At 37.6% G+C, this 17,097-nt stretch overlaps 2 protein-coding genes and 1 pseudogene across 4 annotated transcripts; 1 reads left to right on the top strand and 2 right to left on the bottom strand.

Annotated features, from left to right (window-relative positions):
- Positions 1–464: 464 nt before the first annotated feature.
- Positions 465–6,260, top strand: LOC121250104 (mitochondrial carrier protein CoAc2). Of its 2 annotated transcripts, none has more exons than XM_041149043.1 (7): positions 465–892; positions 3,868–3,953; positions 4,044–4,251; positions 4,383–4,509; positions 4,621–4,805; positions 4,884–5,006; positions 5,904–6,260. In XM_041149043.1, the coding sequence occupies exons 1-7, from the start codon at positions 731–733 to the stop codon at positions 5,940–5,942; spliced, it is 930 nt and encodes a 309-aa protein (XP_041004977.1). In that variant the 5' UTR covers positions 465–730; the 3' UTR covers positions 5,943–6,260. The 2 variants fall into 2 exon arrangements, with proteins under 2 accessions (XP_041004977.1, XP_041004975.1); XM_041149041.1 differs by lacking the exon at positions 5,904–6,260 and adding an exon at positions 5,081–5,688 and having other exon boundaries at positions 469–892.
- On the bottom strand, positions 6,220–7,992 carry LOC121250103 (annotated as a pseudogene).
- A 1,071-nt stretch (positions 7,993–9,063) lies between these two features.
- On the bottom strand, positions 9,064–15,309 carry LOC121250672. 2 transcript variants are annotated; one of them, XM_041149855.1, is made up of 12 exons: positions 15,166–15,309; positions 14,646–14,999; positions 14,028–14,222; positions 13,818–13,902; positions 13,595–13,670; positions 13,152–13,328; positions 12,960–13,062; positions 12,679–12,788; positions 12,354–12,443; positions 12,112–12,192; positions 10,014–10,865; positions 9,064–9,615 (listed from the first exon to the last, which is right to left on the bottom strand). In XM_041149855.1, the coding sequence occupies exons 2-12, from the start codon at positions 14,893–14,895 to the stop codon at positions 9,523–9,525; spliced, it is 2,112 nt and encodes a 703-aa protein (XP_041005789.1). In that variant the 5' UTR covers positions 14,896–14,999; positions 15,166–15,309; the 3' UTR covers positions 9,064–9,522. The 2 variants fall into 2 exon arrangements, with proteins under 2 accessions (XP_041005789.1, XP_041005790.1); XM_041149856.1 differs by having other exon boundaries at positions 14,646–14,988.
- Positions 15,310–17,097: the final 1,788 nt, after the last annotated feature.

The raw sequence follows: 17,097 nt of genomic DNA, 5'->3' as shown, positions 1-17,097 counted from the left end.
ACTTTTTTTAGTAGACTTTACTTTCTTAAAAATGATTGCACAATCCTTATACAAATGGACTCGTTTGTTTTCGGAGATGAGATGAGATGAGTTGAGATTAAAGTTAAAAAGTTGAATAAAATATTGTTAAAATATATTTTTTAATATTATTTTTGTTTTGAGATTTGAAAAAGTTGAATTGTTTATTTTATTTTATATTGAAAGTTGGAAAAATTGTAATGATTAGATTAGATGAGATGAGATGAGATGTTTCTAAAAGCAAACGAGGCCTAAGACTATATTTAGCATTATTATATTCTTATTCATTAAGAAAATCGAGACAAGAACTAAAATTATTAGACCTCATTATTTTGATGAAAAGATATTTGGACAAAAAACTAAAGAAAAAAGAAAGAACAAACAAAAAAAGAGAGAAATTTTAAAAGCTTCTAATTGCCAAAGAATATCCCAATTCTCAGAAATTCGTCGCTGACTTCCACGCGTTAAAGGCAATGGGATCGCAAGTAAAATAGAAGACGGAATTACTTGAACGGAGCTGTACAACCAATCCCTTGTCATCTTTGCCAAAAAAGGAATCTTGGAATCTTGAAGCCCAGAAAATATAAAATCTTCAAGCTTTCGCACAGACCCGTCTCGATCATCTCTCTTCCCATTCCCTGTTGCCTACCAGTTCCTTGAACTACTCGATACCAGGAAATTCTTCCGTGTCTTTTCCTTAAAGCGTTGGTGAATGGAGAAGAAGAGGGACGGAGGAGATCAGATGGGTATGTTTTTTGATGGGGTTGTAGAGGCCATGCCAGTGTTTGCCAAGGAACTGGTTGCTGGGGGAGTTGCTGGTGGGATTGCAAAGACGGTGGTTGCACCCCTCGAGCGTGTCAAGATTTTGTTTCAGGTACAATTGGGTTGGAGTCTAGATTCTCTTTGGTAGTATTGGATTCAGTATGTGCAGACTGTTAATGATCTTTTATTTTTGCTTTTTGGGGTTTTGTGTTTCTCTTCTTTCTTGTTTCTTTCGTTTGTATGTTCCGTCTTTTTTTAAATTGCCATTTGTGCAAAAGCTAAGGTATGACAAGGAGAAGTATGTTTAATTATTTGATTATATTCTAAACACTCACCTCTATTGGATCAGAATTTTTCTTAATAAATTGGTCAAGGAATATTTAATTAGATGAAAGTGAAGTTTTAAGTGAGTGTTAACTGTGTAAAATTACACTTGCCCAAATGCTTATGCTCGTAAATTTAATCATTTGGCTTATATTCTAACATCTTAGACGGTTTATGCTTTTTTGTTTTTGAAAAAATGACTAATTTAGGATCTCTTGATTTGACTATAAATGACTAAGTTTCGACTGTAGTTGAAATGAGATTGTACGAGTTCAGAAGATGCGTTGATGGGCGTTTGTTGCAAATTTAGCGTGTAATTGAGGTAGTAATCAATTCTTGAGATAGGTGGATCCCCATTTCAAATCTTGCTTCAAGTTTCCATTTTCTTAATTCAACACATTGTGCGGATCAATTAAGTAGAATCAAGCAGGGGAAAGAAGAAAAAGGATGCGATATCCCAATTGTACACCTGGGCTCCCACCAGAGGGAGTGGTATTTTCTTTTGGGGAGTGAGAGGTGTTTGAATTACGTGCTCACTTTCTTCATATTCTCTATGCATGAGCTTCTGAATGAAGTCCACGGGTTTGTAATTCAAACCATATAAGTGAAATGTGTTTACTAGTTTTGATAGGAAAATACATTTATTATTTTAGAGGTTAACGGGGGAAATCTACTTGTTTCGCTCTTCTTTCCATGATATAGATAAAAGCTTATCACCTTTAAGTTTGAGGTTTTGATATTTTCTTCCTAGCGACTTGTGGGATTTGGAGTTCAATGATGCCTTGCATATTTCTTAGTAATATTATATAGTTAGTCAAGGATTAACAACTAATGTACATATAACTTAATCTATTCCTAGTCAAGTTCTTTTAGGTTCCCTGCAACATCATGGTCCATGGATGAGTAAAAGTCTATAACCATGAGCTCTATAATTTCATGTTTTGTTGACAATTATGGATCAACTATTAGAGAGTCTCACTCTGGCTTCTACCTGATGGTCCACATAAGATCAGTTTCATTTTCGTTTACCAAACAAATGGTGCTACTTTTGTCTTGCATGGCATTTTGCTCTGTGTCAAGATCTGGGTGCTGCCTAGGCTCTGTCAGTAATTAATTGAGCATAAATTCAGCTCTTTTGGTAATAATAATGGTTACAGGGAATCATAGATTGAAGGGATTAAAAAGGTAAGTTGATTTTTTGTGTGATTTAACCTGTGGTGGCCAGTGGTGAATTTCAGTGCTTGTTTTCACTGATATAATCGTAATATTTGAGGTTGTTAATTGAATTTATGATTGGATGCCTGTTACTGTTTATGATTTTGGTTTCTATGGATCGATTGTCTTCTTTCTTAATGGTTTCTGGATTGGAAAAATAGTTTTAGCTAAAAATTATTTACTCAGCCTTCATGATTTTATGGATAACTGTCATAGCTCTCCTATGGCATAATTATATTGTCATGATGGATTACTTTCCCATCCTTTGTGAGGCGAGAAAGGGTTAGGGAGGTAGGTCAGGGATGGGTTTCAGAATTTTATATTATTTATCATGGGATATAGTATTTCATAACCAGGTCATAGGGATGGATAGGTCCAGATATTAACTAAGAGAGGTATTGATAGAACTGGTGAAAGCAATGATAACAATACTGAGATGTCTGAAGTAATTTTAAATTGGGGAGGAAATTCACTTTTCATTTATTGTGGGTATATTTTCATATAGCCAATTTCTCAATCCATGATCCTGGTTGGGATGGGTGCCACAGAATCCAGAAATATAACAAGTTGGGACCTCACTGGAGTACATTTATTCATGTTCCATAAGGAACATCTTCCACCATGAAGTCACCTAGAAACTGTGAGATGCGCTGGGTCATACTTGATTGTGAGTGCTATATATCACATGCCCAAGTTAACCAATCAGAACCCAACTTTTGTATACCAAGGCGAGGATAACTGACATCTTGTAGTTTGATTTTTTGTTCTTTGTTATTTCATTTTCTTGCTTATGGCATGGTCCAATTCCATTGATTTATTCTAAGACTAAATTTCCAAGATTCCATGAACGTAACTTAAGAAATACTTGCCTAATTTTAAGAACATTTAGATTTCCATTTTACAGTGGCACAAAAACCTACCAACCTTTCATTCATCTCCTAGAGTTGCATAGGTTTATGTTGGGTATTTGTGAGCATATCCAACTTGGATAATTTTGGTTAAAAATATAATATATCTTCAATTTGAAAAGTTGGAGCCATTGTCTAGTGCAATGGTAGAGTCTCAGGCAGTCAAGTGCAAGTGCACGTGTTAAAGTCTTTGAGAGTGGTCATTTCATGCAAATATGTTGAAGGACGATCTCCTAGCCATCCCTTTGAGGAACCTATATTGGATCCATTTGTTGGCATATATCCAGAACGTAATTTTATGACTCGAAATCAATTTTAGAAAAAATATTTAATTGGAGTATTCTTTTCAGATGATGGGATTGGTTACCTGGCAATTTCCTCTTAAGTTGGTTGGTGCCCCAAGAAGTGGAAACAAACACCTAACCAAGTGGAATTAGCATTGAAAAATCACCTTTCTCTCTGATTAGGATAGTGAATCAGCAATTTTATCATCGATTCTTCCTTGGGTAATATGATTCTGTATATTTCCAGCTTGATACTGCTGTTGAAGATCTAACATGGATTTGGATTTGATATATAGTTCAGTAATAAATAGATGTCCTTAGAAGCTGAAAAATATACATTTATAAATCCTTTTCAGACCAGACGAGCAGAATTCCAGAGCATAGGGCTGTTTGGTTCCTTTCAAAAAATTGCAAGGACAGAAGGGGTTATGGGTTTCTACAGGTAGATCCCTGAGTCAGTCTCATTTATACAGAGGTTGTTTCTGAACTATTCTGTTTCTGAGCAATCATTTATTTTGGTACTTGTCCTCAGAGGGAATGGCGCTAGTGTTGCTCGAATTATTCCCTATGCGGCACTGCATTACATGGCTTACGAACAATATCGCAGATGGATAATACTCACTTTTCCTGACATGGGGAGAGGACCTGTGCTCGATCTCGTGGCAGGATCATTTGCTGGAGGAACCGCTGTGCTTTTTACGCATCCTCTTGATTTAGTTCGGACTAAATTGGCTTATCAGGTAAGTGTGCTGGGGTGGATTGTTGTTGCAGAGATACCCACTGGGTTTAGTTCCTCTCATCTGAGCCTTGTTTGAAAGTCTCTTTACATTTCCTTGGGCAAATGTCAACTAATATATATGTGATAGTACAGGTTGTTGGTTCGGCAAAGTTGAATGCAAAAGCAGTACTTCAAAATGAAAACATTTATAAAGGAATTATTGATTGTTTCTCGAAGACTTATAAGGAGGCAGGGGTTAGAGGTCTCTACCGTGGTGTGGGTATATATTTCTAAACTGCTTGCATCAGTTATAGCTGTTATTCTGCATTTTCTGTGGTTCTTCAACATCCTTGTGAGTTTTTTATATCCAACATGTAAATAACATTGTCAGCCCCATCACTATATGGAATCTTCCCATATGCTGGTTTGAAGTTTTATTTCTATGAGGACATGAAACGTCATGTCCCTGCGGAGCACAAGAATAGTATTGTGGTGAAACTTGTATGTGGATCGGTTGCTGGCTTATTGGGTCAGACCTTCACATACCCTCTAGATGTTGTCCGGAGGCAAATGCAGGTTAATTACTGCATTTATATTTTGATTAGTGTTTTAAAGTGGAGCATCAATGGGAAGATTGATCGACCATCATAACAGGTTCAACGGCACTTGCCATCTAACAGTGCTGAGATAAAAGGAACGATAGAAACTCTTGTAATGATTGCTCAAAAGCAAGGATGGAAGCAGTTATTTTCTGGGCTGAGCATCAACTACTTGAAGGTTGGAAACATATTAATTGGGAATTCTTTATCATATATTTTCTCCATGGATAATTAAGTGTCGTTCTTCTTCAGGTTGTACCATCTGTTGCAATCGGGTTTACTGTTTATGATCTTATGAAATCCTACCTGAGAGTTCCATCACGAGATGAAGCTGTTATTGAGGTGGTATCCAACGGAAGAACTAGCCAACCATCATCACTTCCTTCTTGATAAAAACTCTTTACTAACATTTATCTTCTAGCGGCCTTCTTCCAAGAGTCTTCAGGAGCTTCATAGGCCATTTTTTTCATATGCATATTCCATTCTTTTGAGTTGTATAATACCACATAATGTCCATTACATCCATCTAAGTAGACCTCCTTCAAGGTCTAATTTCACAGTTTAGGAGGGAGATGATCCTTAACTTGGTGAACATCATTCATCAGGTATTCAGACTACCTCATGCATTGTTTCCATATAGTCGTGATGTATTTCTCTAACAGGGATCACCCCAAAATGTACATACCAGTGGAAGATCAATAACAAATCGACTCTGCTGCGGTGACACAAGTGAATAATGATAATATCACAGAATAGTTTAGTTATTCATAGTAATGTTCTTTTTTAATTCCTTTACTGATTAGTTCATTGGAACAGCCAGCCGGTACTACCTTGAATGACAAAAAATGTCTTTTCTTTTCTTTTCTTTTTTCAACATCTCTCTCTCTCTCTCTCTCTCTCTCTCTCTCTCTCTCTCTCTCTCTCTCTCTCTCTCTCTCTCTCTCTCTCTCTCTCTCTGTGCAGTAATTTTCGAGAACCTTGTTATAAATGTGAAAGGTCTGGGCAACTTAGGATTTATATCAAAGAAAGTGCTAACCATCATCTATTAGCAATATTAACCAACTGTTGTTTCCAGGGAGCCGGAAACTTAAATGTGAAGGGTTCAATCAATTGACGAGGGTAATTGAAATCTAGGAGGATGTTTTTATCTTCATGTCAAGGATCAGCAAACACTACCTCTTGTGATTTCACACTTGGAGAACTCGATCAAGAATATTTATTATTTCAGGGCACCCATAATTGATCAGGTATAAGAACTGTCAATATGAGAAGTACCATCCAACTTACTTCATGAAGCATGAGCCATTGAAGAATCATAGAGCAAAAAAACAACATTTGACCAGATGATGGCGAGTGCCATATCTGATTCTTAAAGTTAATGTACAAAGATGGAGCAAAAGGAAGATATATTTCATACCTTGTTACATGTAAATCTTAGCATGCAAACACGCTGTTTCAAAGTTAATGTACAACATATTGGCAAATTACTGAACTTTTTTTCGCGTTAAAAGGTAAGAGGAATCTCAGTAGAACCATAATGTACGGTGAAAGAACTAACTACATTAGCATCAAGATGATAACTGCTTTACCAATAATCCCACAAGAGCACTTTCCATCCTTGAAATGATGGAACCTCTTGTTATCCCTAACAATCAACTCCCTTCCAACAATTTTGGACATGATTTTTATGGCATTATGGCAGTCACCACAGATCCTTAGATTCTTAATGATCCTGAGAGTTGTCCTTGCCGGAGTACTAATCAAACCGTAGGCAATCGCCAAGCGCTCACTATGATACATTAAAGCCTGTTCTTTGGCCTCCTGATCAATGTCATGAAGCACGTATCTTGTATCCGGCACATATCCTGCTTCCCTCAACTGCCCATTCAGACCTTTCAACTTCTCAAACGCCTCTTCCTTGTAAGGACCGGCACACCGATACTCACTCAACCTATTCTTCTCCTCGATCATATTAGTTGCAGAATGCTTCTTCCTAGGGGGAATGGGGATCCTGTCAGCGACAGCTCTGGAAGGATCAAGACTAACTAACAACTCCTCAACGCGTTCTTCAAGTTCTATATCTCCATGAATTCTTGCATAATACCTAAGAGTGTCCCAAACCTCAGGCACAGGCTCAAACGGCATTTTCTCAATGAACTCTTCTGCTTCATTCAAATGACCAGACCCCCAAGGACATCAATAACCGCTAAACAATGCTCCATTCTCGGAGCAATTCCATAGTCAGTCTTCATCGATTTGAAGTGTATTAACCCTTCTGCAACAGCTTCTGCACTAGCACATGCCGCTAAAACGGCCAAAAATGTATTCCCATTGGGCTGCAATCCAACCTCCCTCGTCTCCTTAAATAACAACAACCCATCATTGCCCTTCCCATTCACTGCATACCCATTAATCATCGAGTGCCATGAACTCATATTCCTCTCGCGCATTCTATCAAACACTCTGCGTGCTTCTTTCATACTATCACATCTCCCATACACCTCAATCAATTTGTTATTCAATTCCATGTCGCCACGAAACGGAGACCGTTTCAAGAACTGATGCACCCTCCTCCCAACCTCAACCGACTTAGAATTTGCACATGAGTCCAACAATGCACAGAAAACACTATAATCGGCACAAACACCTTGACCCATAAGGTCCACAACCGCTTCAACCTTACCCTCCCTACACAAACCCATTAAATCAACGTTTGGTGTATCATGGCACACTGAGTCTCTGGAACTTTCGCTGCTTAGATTAATGTTCGTTTGTTGGTCATTCGAGCTGCTCTTCTTGTTGCTCTGTGAAAGATCAGGGTCAGTTTTATACCGAGAATTGGACCGAGTGCTAGTGCTTTGGCGGTGAGAGACGCCAACGCGGTGGCTATAGACCATGGGGTTGTGGGCATTTGGAATTGCGTAGTTGCAAAGAGGTTTGGATGGGGTGGGAGTGAAAGATAGCAGTGCCGGGGGTTGTGGGGTTAATGGAGGTCTGAAGTGAGAGGAGATAATGGAGTTTCCAGAGCGCTGAAGAGACATCAGAGAAGCCATTGATGGGAACTTGCAACTTGAGAGCAAGTACTTGCCGTAGCAACGCCTAGCTGTTCTGAGATGCAGATGCTCGACCAGCCCTTCGAATCAGTTCGGCCGAATATAATTTCAATATTTTTTTTTGGGGCAAATATAATTTCAATTCAATTCGTTTAATTGATGGATAATATAATAAGAGGAAACTACGTTTCTAAAAAGATATATAGATAGTTTTAATACTTATAAATATAATTATTTACATATATATATAAATTATATAAAAGTATTTAAACAAATCTAAAGATTAATTATCAAATTTTTTAGATAAGCTACAACATATTATTATTTTTTGGTAATTAAAATATAAATCTTGGTGTTCGAGTTTCTATAAAATTAAATAAAAAAATCTATTCATCATCAATTTTCTCATCATCCCATGATGTGACATTAAATGAGTTTAAGGTTACGTTTGGATAGTGAGATATTCTCAGGTATTCTATAAATAGTAGTGAAAAAATAATGATAGAATATTGAATAGTAGTGAAAAATAGATAAAAAGTAATAATAAAATAATAAATAGTAATGAGGTATTATGAGAATCAATACCCAAACTAGTCCTAAAACTTTAAACTCAACTAGCCTAAAAATAAAGTTTAACCAGAGTCAAAATTAGGTTTGAACCCAAAAAATTAACCCAAGTTCAATTATTTCTCATCTAAATGATTCATACAAATAATAACAAGTGAATGAAATAGTTGAATTATTTATGTTTGGGGATATTGAAATTATGGCATCTCTCTTTTTTTCATCTTCTATCCTAGATGGATATCTATCTCAAATGCTTTATTTTTCTCAAAAATCTTTTTCCTTCTCAAAGGCTAAATGAATTTTGAAGACTCCTTTTAGAGCCCAATAGATATATATATATATATATATATATATATTTATATATTATATATATTGAATCTGTTTACAGTGAATTTTCTTTAAAAGAACTACTTTTAAAATAGATCCATTTTCCCCAAGGGAAAATCTCCGGAACTCAAGTTTATACCTCCTTTTAAACAAAGAATCTTCCTTGCTCTCTTTTGGGGTCATAAACACCTAAGCTTCTCCTTGTCTTCTTTCTCTTCATAGGGGGATTGATTTTCTTATGTTATGGGCATGTTGTGATCCATAATATTGCACGAGCAAGGCTAAATATTACATTAAGGCATGCAAATTTCATAGTCTATTTGAAAAAATAAAAGAAGCATTGTATCCTTTGCCAAAAGAAAGTCTAGTAGTTTTGGACTCAATGACCGCAGGTGAGGAGTTACAACAGATGGATGTAGGTGGCAAGTTTGAGCCGCCTTTACATGAAGAAGAAGGTTGCCAGATGCACATTTGGTTGTCAGCAAAAATATTTGGCAGACATTATTTCCTCCATACAGTAATGTTTTCAGCACTGCCTGCCAGGACTTCAGAAAGAATGAAGATACGAACCATGACAGGTTGATCATGCAGCTTGAGCTTTGATGCTTAGAAACCAAATTTACACTTGAATGCTAGAATGAAAATCCAAAGATATGATAGCCTACATACTGTAAATTATAGAAAAAGCCGCTAAACTTAAGCAAGGGCAATGCTTGAATTTGCGGACTCTGGAATAGAGGTAAGAGACTAGAGAAACGAACTATGACCTCCCCCAAGTGGTACTCTTGGCTTGAATTCTGCAGATACAACCAAACAAGGGCAATGCTTGAAGCCAATACTCTGAAACGAAAGTAATATACGATTGTCAGGTCCCAGTTTACACTGGACTAAAATTAGAGAAGAAGATTTAAGCCAATGTGCTCTGGCAAAAAGTTGAGAGGCTGTCTCTTTGTGATTTGATAGTTTTAAGATATACACAGGGTAGTCTCAGCTGCCTAGCTAAATGGGGCCTCAAACGATTTCCAGAATATTTAATGGAAAGGATGGGGGAAGGAGTGGGGGCCAAGGCCAAAAAGTTTACTGCTTTAATAAACAGGTTCAGAGAAAAATAAAGGATGGGAAGAGGTTCAATTTTCAGAATAATTTTTTTTTTCTTCGACATTTGAAAAGAAAAGAAGATCAGGACTTAAATTAGTTGCTATATTTCCTTGTTAAAAACTTGAACATGGTTGACTTACCGGGATGCTTTGTAACAGTCCTTGATGGTTGACTAGGACAGGTAGGCCTGCTCTTGCAGCAACTGGAATAGATTTTAATGACAAGAGAGCTCTTTGTGCTGATAATCTTGCATAATCTAAACATTGATTGGTCTCCCCTGGTATTTGCTCCACTTCATTGTCTAAGAGAACTTGCTGTTGAAATTTCTCCGAAGTACTCGAGCATTTTGACAACTTGGCAAGATACAGCCAATCCGATTCAATCATGTGCCGCACATCAAATACCATATCATTACCAACTACGCAAGACCTACAATGACACTTCCAATGCTCCTCTCTTAAATCCAAGTTACATTGACCTTCCTCAGGAAATGCACTTCCCACAATTTCATCATTCAGTTTCCATGTGATGAAGAATCTGTTCATGAAGTAATATCCATACCCTGATTGAAGTGGTTCACTCTGCCATGGATTGGTAGATTCGAAATCAGGCTTTGCCTCAGAATCAGATGAGAGTTCAGTTTTACACTTGAAACGTTTTGTTTCTTCTCTCTGCAACAAGAGAATATTCCTGTATGTTGACTCACTGAGTATGCCAAGTCTTGTGGCTTCGCTTAGAACTGATTCTGATGTTACTCTCAGAAAATGCACATCTGATTCATTTAGAACTAGGCCATCTGAATACAACTTTCCATCCGCTATAATTTCCTCCAACTCACTTGGAGTACAGTTTCCTTGTTCTCCACGAGTGCATGCATGGACCGTTTCCATTTTTGAAGGCAAAGGACAATCAACAGAACAGCAGACTAAGATTTTGGTGCCTTTAGACCCAGGAGCTGGACAAAGGTAACAACCAGCTGCTGTAAGGGAGTTCTGCATGTCAAGGCAGAATCAAGAATCACTCAAGATCTAAAAATGAATGACTTCAGATACAGGTCATTTGCTTATATAAAAGATGAATTGCATGTCTACAACTTCAATCTAATGGGAAATGCCAGGTAAGGGCGAAAAAATCAAAAGAAAATCAATATATTTGGATTTAGAAGCTTGAGAGCATGAATCAAGAAGACCTCTTCCATAAGCAAGGCCATCAAGTCAAGCTCTCTGTTTTAGGAAGCATAAAAAAAAAATTGATATTTTTTTGATAAAAAAAATAATGAACAGAAGAGAGAGAGAGAGAGAGAGAGAGAGAATTACCTACCCAAAGATGCAGCAATGTTCAAAGCTGTAGCTAGAAGTTTATGGTATGGACCTAGTTTTATTTGTAATCTAAAACATGTACAACATAATTACCTTGCAATTGCCACTGCCATAGGAAATAAAATCTTTTTAAATGTTCCTTTTTTTTTATAGCAGATCAAATCTTGAATATAATTATTATTGTCGAAGAAAGTTCAAGTAAATATGCTAAATATTACAGATTACGGACATTTTTCAAGAGTGCAGATAAACATGAGTTTGACTATTAGGGTTGAGAATACTTCATTTTTTTTATTGGCACCAGGTGTCAAGAACAGCATCCTGACTAATCCCATAGGTGCACAGGCCCTCAGCAAGGAGCTTCCAGCAAGTGCTCCTCGGGTAATTCAAGGGGAAAATCCCCCCAGTCCGATGGCCCCTAGAAATTGTTTGCACCCAAAGAGATTTGAACCTTAGACCTGGGGAGAGCATACCCCAAGGCCAAGGCCTTTACCACTTGAGCCAACCCCTAAGAGTTAGAAAAATATAATAGTTTTACTACGGGGCATGACAAAAACAAAAACATAGTAAACTCAAGAAAGAGTTGGGGGGGGGGGGGGGGGGGGGGGGGGGGCGGGGTAACTGATCAAGTTCGCATAGAAGGGGTAGAAGTGAGAGCATGAAAAATGTGTGATTTTAGTCGAGCTTCTAGAGTTTCAAGGTTTTACCTCAAAACCCGAAACAAAATTCAATTTGACAATTGAGTAAAATAACATCCTTAAAACAGACATTAATCAAATGCAAATGATTTAAACTACGCACATTGGTGTGTAATTTGTGGACTGATCCATCTTTCAATGCATTTGGGCTATAGAGCAATGACCAAGTCCAACAGATGACCACACAGAGAATTACGAACCATGAGTGAAAGTAGATGTACCTTGCATGGGAAAGTACGAATGTAGTCCAACAGCAATTTTGAAGCACTTCCTCTAACTGGCCGATACCTTTGTGAAATGAACTGAAAGATTCAAATGAATACAGTTTTAAAAAGAGCATCAATATATTACTTATAAAAAAAAAAAAGAGCATCAATATATGCAATTCAAATCAGATGATTAGATAAAGCAAAAATAAATAAATCAACATGTCAGACAGCCCAGACACTAAGTGTTGTGGTACCTGCAAGACCAGGGCAAGAAACTTTGACATACATATGTCTGTAACTTTTGATGGGATAAGAGTCTCGAAATCAATAATAGCATATCCATGCTGCAAAGAAATACCATCAGAAACACCCCCCCCCCCCCCCCCCCCCCCCCCCCCCCCCCCCCCCCCCCCCCCAAAAAAAAAAAGAGAGAGAGACACAGAGAGAGAGAGAAGGTCAAGAAAATGTAGGTTTAAAGAACTTAAGAATTATTTTTTGATCTACTGAACCCAAGTTTAAAATTTAGTTTATAATATATAAAAAAAAAAGGGTGTACAAACAACCAAGAAAGCTGCTCACCTCCACCACAGTCACTGCCTGATTTATCAATCTACTACAAGTTTGGTCAATATATGACCGTGTTCTTCGACAGGCAGAGATAACGGCTTGTAGCTCAGACTTGAAGATACCTGAAAAGTAAGAGGATGATTATTTGAATATGTCAAGCCTGTGTTTGCAGTTAAGAAAAGTCAATCATATCAGTAAAAGAAGTAAAAAGTTGGAGAAAAACACCACGTCTACTAGTAGAAAGTTCAAAGATTTAAACTACATAATAAAAGCTATCATTTTCATAAACTCACATGAGGACAAATCCCTTAATGACATTCGAATCCTATTACGAGCAAATAAAAGACTTTGATTTGTTGGGTCTTCCACCCAATCCTGATGGTCCCCCAGACATATCTGCAAAAAATAGATCTGATGATTGAACACAAGTTCTGCGCTCAAGAAAATACATATTTGACAGATATTATATGGCTCTACAGTCTAACCTTGTACATATCTTCTTTCGGGAAATTCAGGAGTGGTCGCACAAGAAGAATTCCGTGGTTATTTGAGACTCCACCAAAAGAATGTGTACATGTAGAGAAAATTTGAGAAGTGAAAGGCATGCCAGCAAGTCCAAGCACACCGCTATTGCGAGATAGTCTAAGAATGAATAACTCAGCCTGCATAGTGCCACAGCAATCAATATATATATATATATATATATATATATATATATATATATAAACATATATAGCATTTGTAACAAGCCTTTAAAGTTGAAATCAACTTAGATGAAGACGGAGTACCATAAACACTATAAAATAACCAAATTATTTGTTTCAATTTTGAATTTACGAACAAGGACCTTATACATTCAGGAGAATACACACAAGTGCATGCATGAGCAGAGCTTTAGGCAAGCAGTTAGACTATTGTTTGGTTAAACCTGGTCATCTGCATGATGTGCAACAAGCAAAACACCAATCTGATGTTGATCACAAACTTTTTGAAATGTTTGATACCTGAAATACAACACAATTTCAAATTTGCAAATCAACTAGCGGCTCTTCATCTAATTAACACAGTTTTGGATTTTTTTTTTCAAAATTAAAAATATAAATCTAGAGATAACAATCAAATATTAGACCCCTAATTAAGTCTGCAAATACCTCATGTCTCGAGCCGCTTCTTGTAAGTGGCCCTGTTTTGGCCTACCATCTAACCAATCACAGCAGGCAATCTTACACCTGATTCCTACACATAGTATATGTTATACACTCTCCATATGTTGCCACTAAGTATCTAATGTCATACACACAATTGAACCAAAAGAAGAGGGAGACACAAGGCCAAAAGGATGTCAATGCAAGGTTGTATACCCATTTGAGAAACCCGATTACAAACAAAGTTCGCCTCCTCTTTGCTTTCAGCACGTAGCCCATGATCAACAATTATTGCCAAAAGCCCATCAATGAAACCACTGCTATCTTCAGCAGCATTAAGGGCATTTGTTTTCCAATCGGCAGTGAGAACACAAAGTGCCATACTGTCAGGGCCTCCAGAGACTCCTAAACCTAAATATAAAAAAATACCATTCATTCCTCAGCCAAAATGGGTTTCTGTTCTTATAGTAACAAGGGAGACCAAATGAAGATTAAAAGTTATGTTTTTTTTTTTTTCAAATTCCCAAAAACTCCTCAGCCATATCATTAGAAAATAGAAAAACTCTCTTTTGACAGGAAGATTTGATTTAAACAGCTAAACACTCGCCCAAAGATTGAACGAAAAGAACAATTACACACCAATAATCGGAAATACGTGAGAAATAAAATCATAACCAAACGAAGAGACAGACTTGTCTAAGGCACACTCAGCAAACTGGTTAGTTAATTATATATTCTCCTTAATAGTAACCACTCGTGAAAATTTCGTTTTTTATTTTCTTTTTCTCCTCCTACATTTTCACAGGAACCAAACAGAAAGGGAAAGTGACCAACCTATTCGGTGGTGAGGTTTGAGGCCAGCCATGGCCATTCTCCTGGAGAAAGCTTCCTTGTACTTGGAGATGTCGATTGCGTCTTCAGCACTACGAGAGCACTTGCAGAGAAAGCGAGTCCAAGTAAAAAAGTGAGGTCGAACGAAGTTGTGACTGAACGTACGTGAGTTCTTGCATATCGGTGGGGTTAGTTTGGGGACGGAAGTTGAAATGAAGGTTGATGTGGTCGTTCTGGTTAGCCCTCGAGCCATCGGCTGCTGGGTGTGAGTGCACTCGTAGTAGTATTGCCGAAGCTGGAGACTTGAAAAATTTCTTCGTTATTTTCTGTAATTTTCTTTGTAAGCCTACCAAACCCCTGAATCAGTTTGAGAATAGTAAAGAACTACCATATTTTCCGCATTAATCCAACAGTTAAGCAATAGTTATATTTGCCCAGAAACAAAAGAAATAGCTTTATGCAATCTCAAAATAAGCTTGGTTTCAATGCCGGTACTGAAAAAACCAGCGGGAGTGAAGCCTACCTCGAGAATCTTGCAGTAGACAGAGGCGAGCAAGTAGAAAGAAAGGTACTGCTGGTTTCGAGGAAGAGAGACGAGACGATGAGAGAGGGAAGGGCGTATGCGTCGACAGACTCGACACCATATGCAACGTGCAAGATCTCTTGTAATTGATTAGTCCACTCCCTGGCAATTAGAGGAGCCAGTATCCTCCCTCACTATATCAGGAATATTGACACTCGAAGAAGAAATTCATTGATGTAAAATGTAAACTAAATACTGGAAATAACAAAGAGGCTTGTGTTAACTGCCGCACTAACCCCACACGAAACGTGGCCCAACATGGCCCGTACCCAACATTGACTTGTAAATATAGGATCTCTGTCACTCACAATACTTTGGGACATACCATGTAATTTAAAAATATTTTTCATGAAAATCCTAGCCACTGACAGTGCTGTGTAAGGGTGTGTAAGTGACATAAAATGAGCATGTTTGCTCAGTCTATCCACTACCACCATTATGACAGTACATCTTCCTGCTGGTAGTAACCCTTCAATGAAGTCCACACTGATATCAACCCAGTTTTTCTCTAGTATTAGAAGAGGTTAAAGCAGCCCCGCTGGGTGGAGGGTTTCAACCTTATTCCTTTAGCAGACCTCACATTCCCTGATAAAAGCTCTTACATCACTGTGCTACCCAGGCCAGAAAAACTCTCTTTTAACTCTTGAATTTGTCTTATGTACTCCTGTATGGCCCCTTAATGGACTAATGTGAAAATACTGCAAGATCTGTTGCTAAATGGATTGAGGGTTCCCAAATGTAGTCTACTCTTATAAAAGAGTAGATTATTTCGGACCTAGTATAAAGCTGGATCCAAGGTCCTTTGATGGTAGAGGCTAATTAGCTTTTGCAACATGGGATCTTGGTGGTAAGACTTCTTTAACTCTTCTATACATGCTGCTTGCATCATACTGATTGCATGTACCTTTATGGTTGGATTGTTTGGGATGGTGACTGGTTGGGTTAGTTTGGATGTGTTTGTGTCTTGGTGGATGGGATCTGTTTGGTTTGATTAATTATTTGGATTTTGGTTGGTTTGTTCTGAGTAAGGCAATCTGGATAATGCATCTGCTACTATATTTGTCTTCCCACTCTTGTATTCCGCCATGAAGTCATACCCAAGCAACTTTGAGACCCATTTTTACTAAGCTGGTGTTCCTACCCGCTGCTCCAATAAATATTTCAAGGCACGTTGATCAGTATGTACCTTGAAAGTTTGTCCCAATAAGTAGTGCCTCCACTTCCTAATAGCCATTACCAATGCTAGCAACTCTTTTTCATAAGTTGATAGGGTTAAACTTCTTCCCTTTAAAACTTGACTTAGATAGGCAATGAGCTGCCCCTCCTGCATTAAAACGGCTCCCAATCCCACTCTTGAAATATCACATTCAATGACAAAACACTTAGTAAAATTAGGTAACCTTAACACTGGGGGTTTTCATCATAACTTCCTTCAATTTAATAAAGGCTTGCTGAGCCTTATCATTCCAACAAAATGCATTTTTTTTTTAGTAAAGCAGTAAGTAGAGTCGCAATGCTCCCATACCATTGCACAAATTTTCTATAATAACCAGTAGTCCCAATAATCCCCTTAGAGCTTTAAGATTATTAGGTTCCTCCCAATTCTGCATTGCTACAATTTTCTGGGGATCAACCTTCACACCTTCTTCATAAATGATATGCCCAAGATACTCCACCTCATTACTTCCAAAAACACACTTTGAAGCCTTAGCATAAAACTGGTGAAATTTAAGAATTTCCAAAATGTTTGTAAATGCTGCACATGATCTTTCAAATTTTTACTATAAACTAGAATATCATCAAAGAAAACCAATACATTTTCTTAGATAAGGTCGAAACACCTCATTCATCAACCCTTAGAAGGTTGATGGA

This window comes from Juglans microcarpa x Juglans regia, chromosome 2D, assembly GCF_004785595.1.
Source record: "Juglans microcarpa x Juglans regia isolate MS1-56 chromosome 2D, Jm3101_v1.0, whole genome shotgun sequence".
Lineage (NCBI taxonomy): Eukaryota > Viridiplantae > Streptophyta > Magnoliopsida > Fagales > Juglandaceae > Juglans > Juglans microcarpa x Juglans regia.
Note: the sequence above shows the minus strand (reverse complement) of the source record. Positions and strands in the feature narration are given on the sequence as shown.

Coding starts and splice junctions, on each gene's coding strand:
- LOC121250672 (XM_041149855.1), bottom strand. CDS start 14,895: ATGGCTCGAGGGCTAACCAGAACGACCACATCAACCTTCATTTCAACT. Junction 13,671..13,817: donor GAAGCGGCTCGAGACATGAG/GTATTTGCAGAC, acceptor GTTGTATTTCAG/GTATCAAACATTTCAAAAAG. Junction 12,789..12,959: donor ATTAAGGGATTTGTCCTCAT/GTGAGTTTATGA, acceptor CTTACTTTTCAG/GTATCTTCAAGTCTGAGCTA.
- LOC121250104 (XM_041149041.1), top strand. CDS start 731: ATGGAGAAGAAGAGGGACGGAGGAGATCAGATGGGTATGTTTTTTGAT. Junction 4,252..4,382: donor GGACTAAATTGGCTTATCAG/GTAAGTGTGCTG, acceptor GTGATAGTACAG/GTTGTTGGTTCGGCAAAGTT. Junction 4,510..4,620: donor AGGTCTCTACCGTGGTGTGG/GTATATATTTCT, acceptor TAACATTGTCAG/CCCCATCACTATATGGAATC.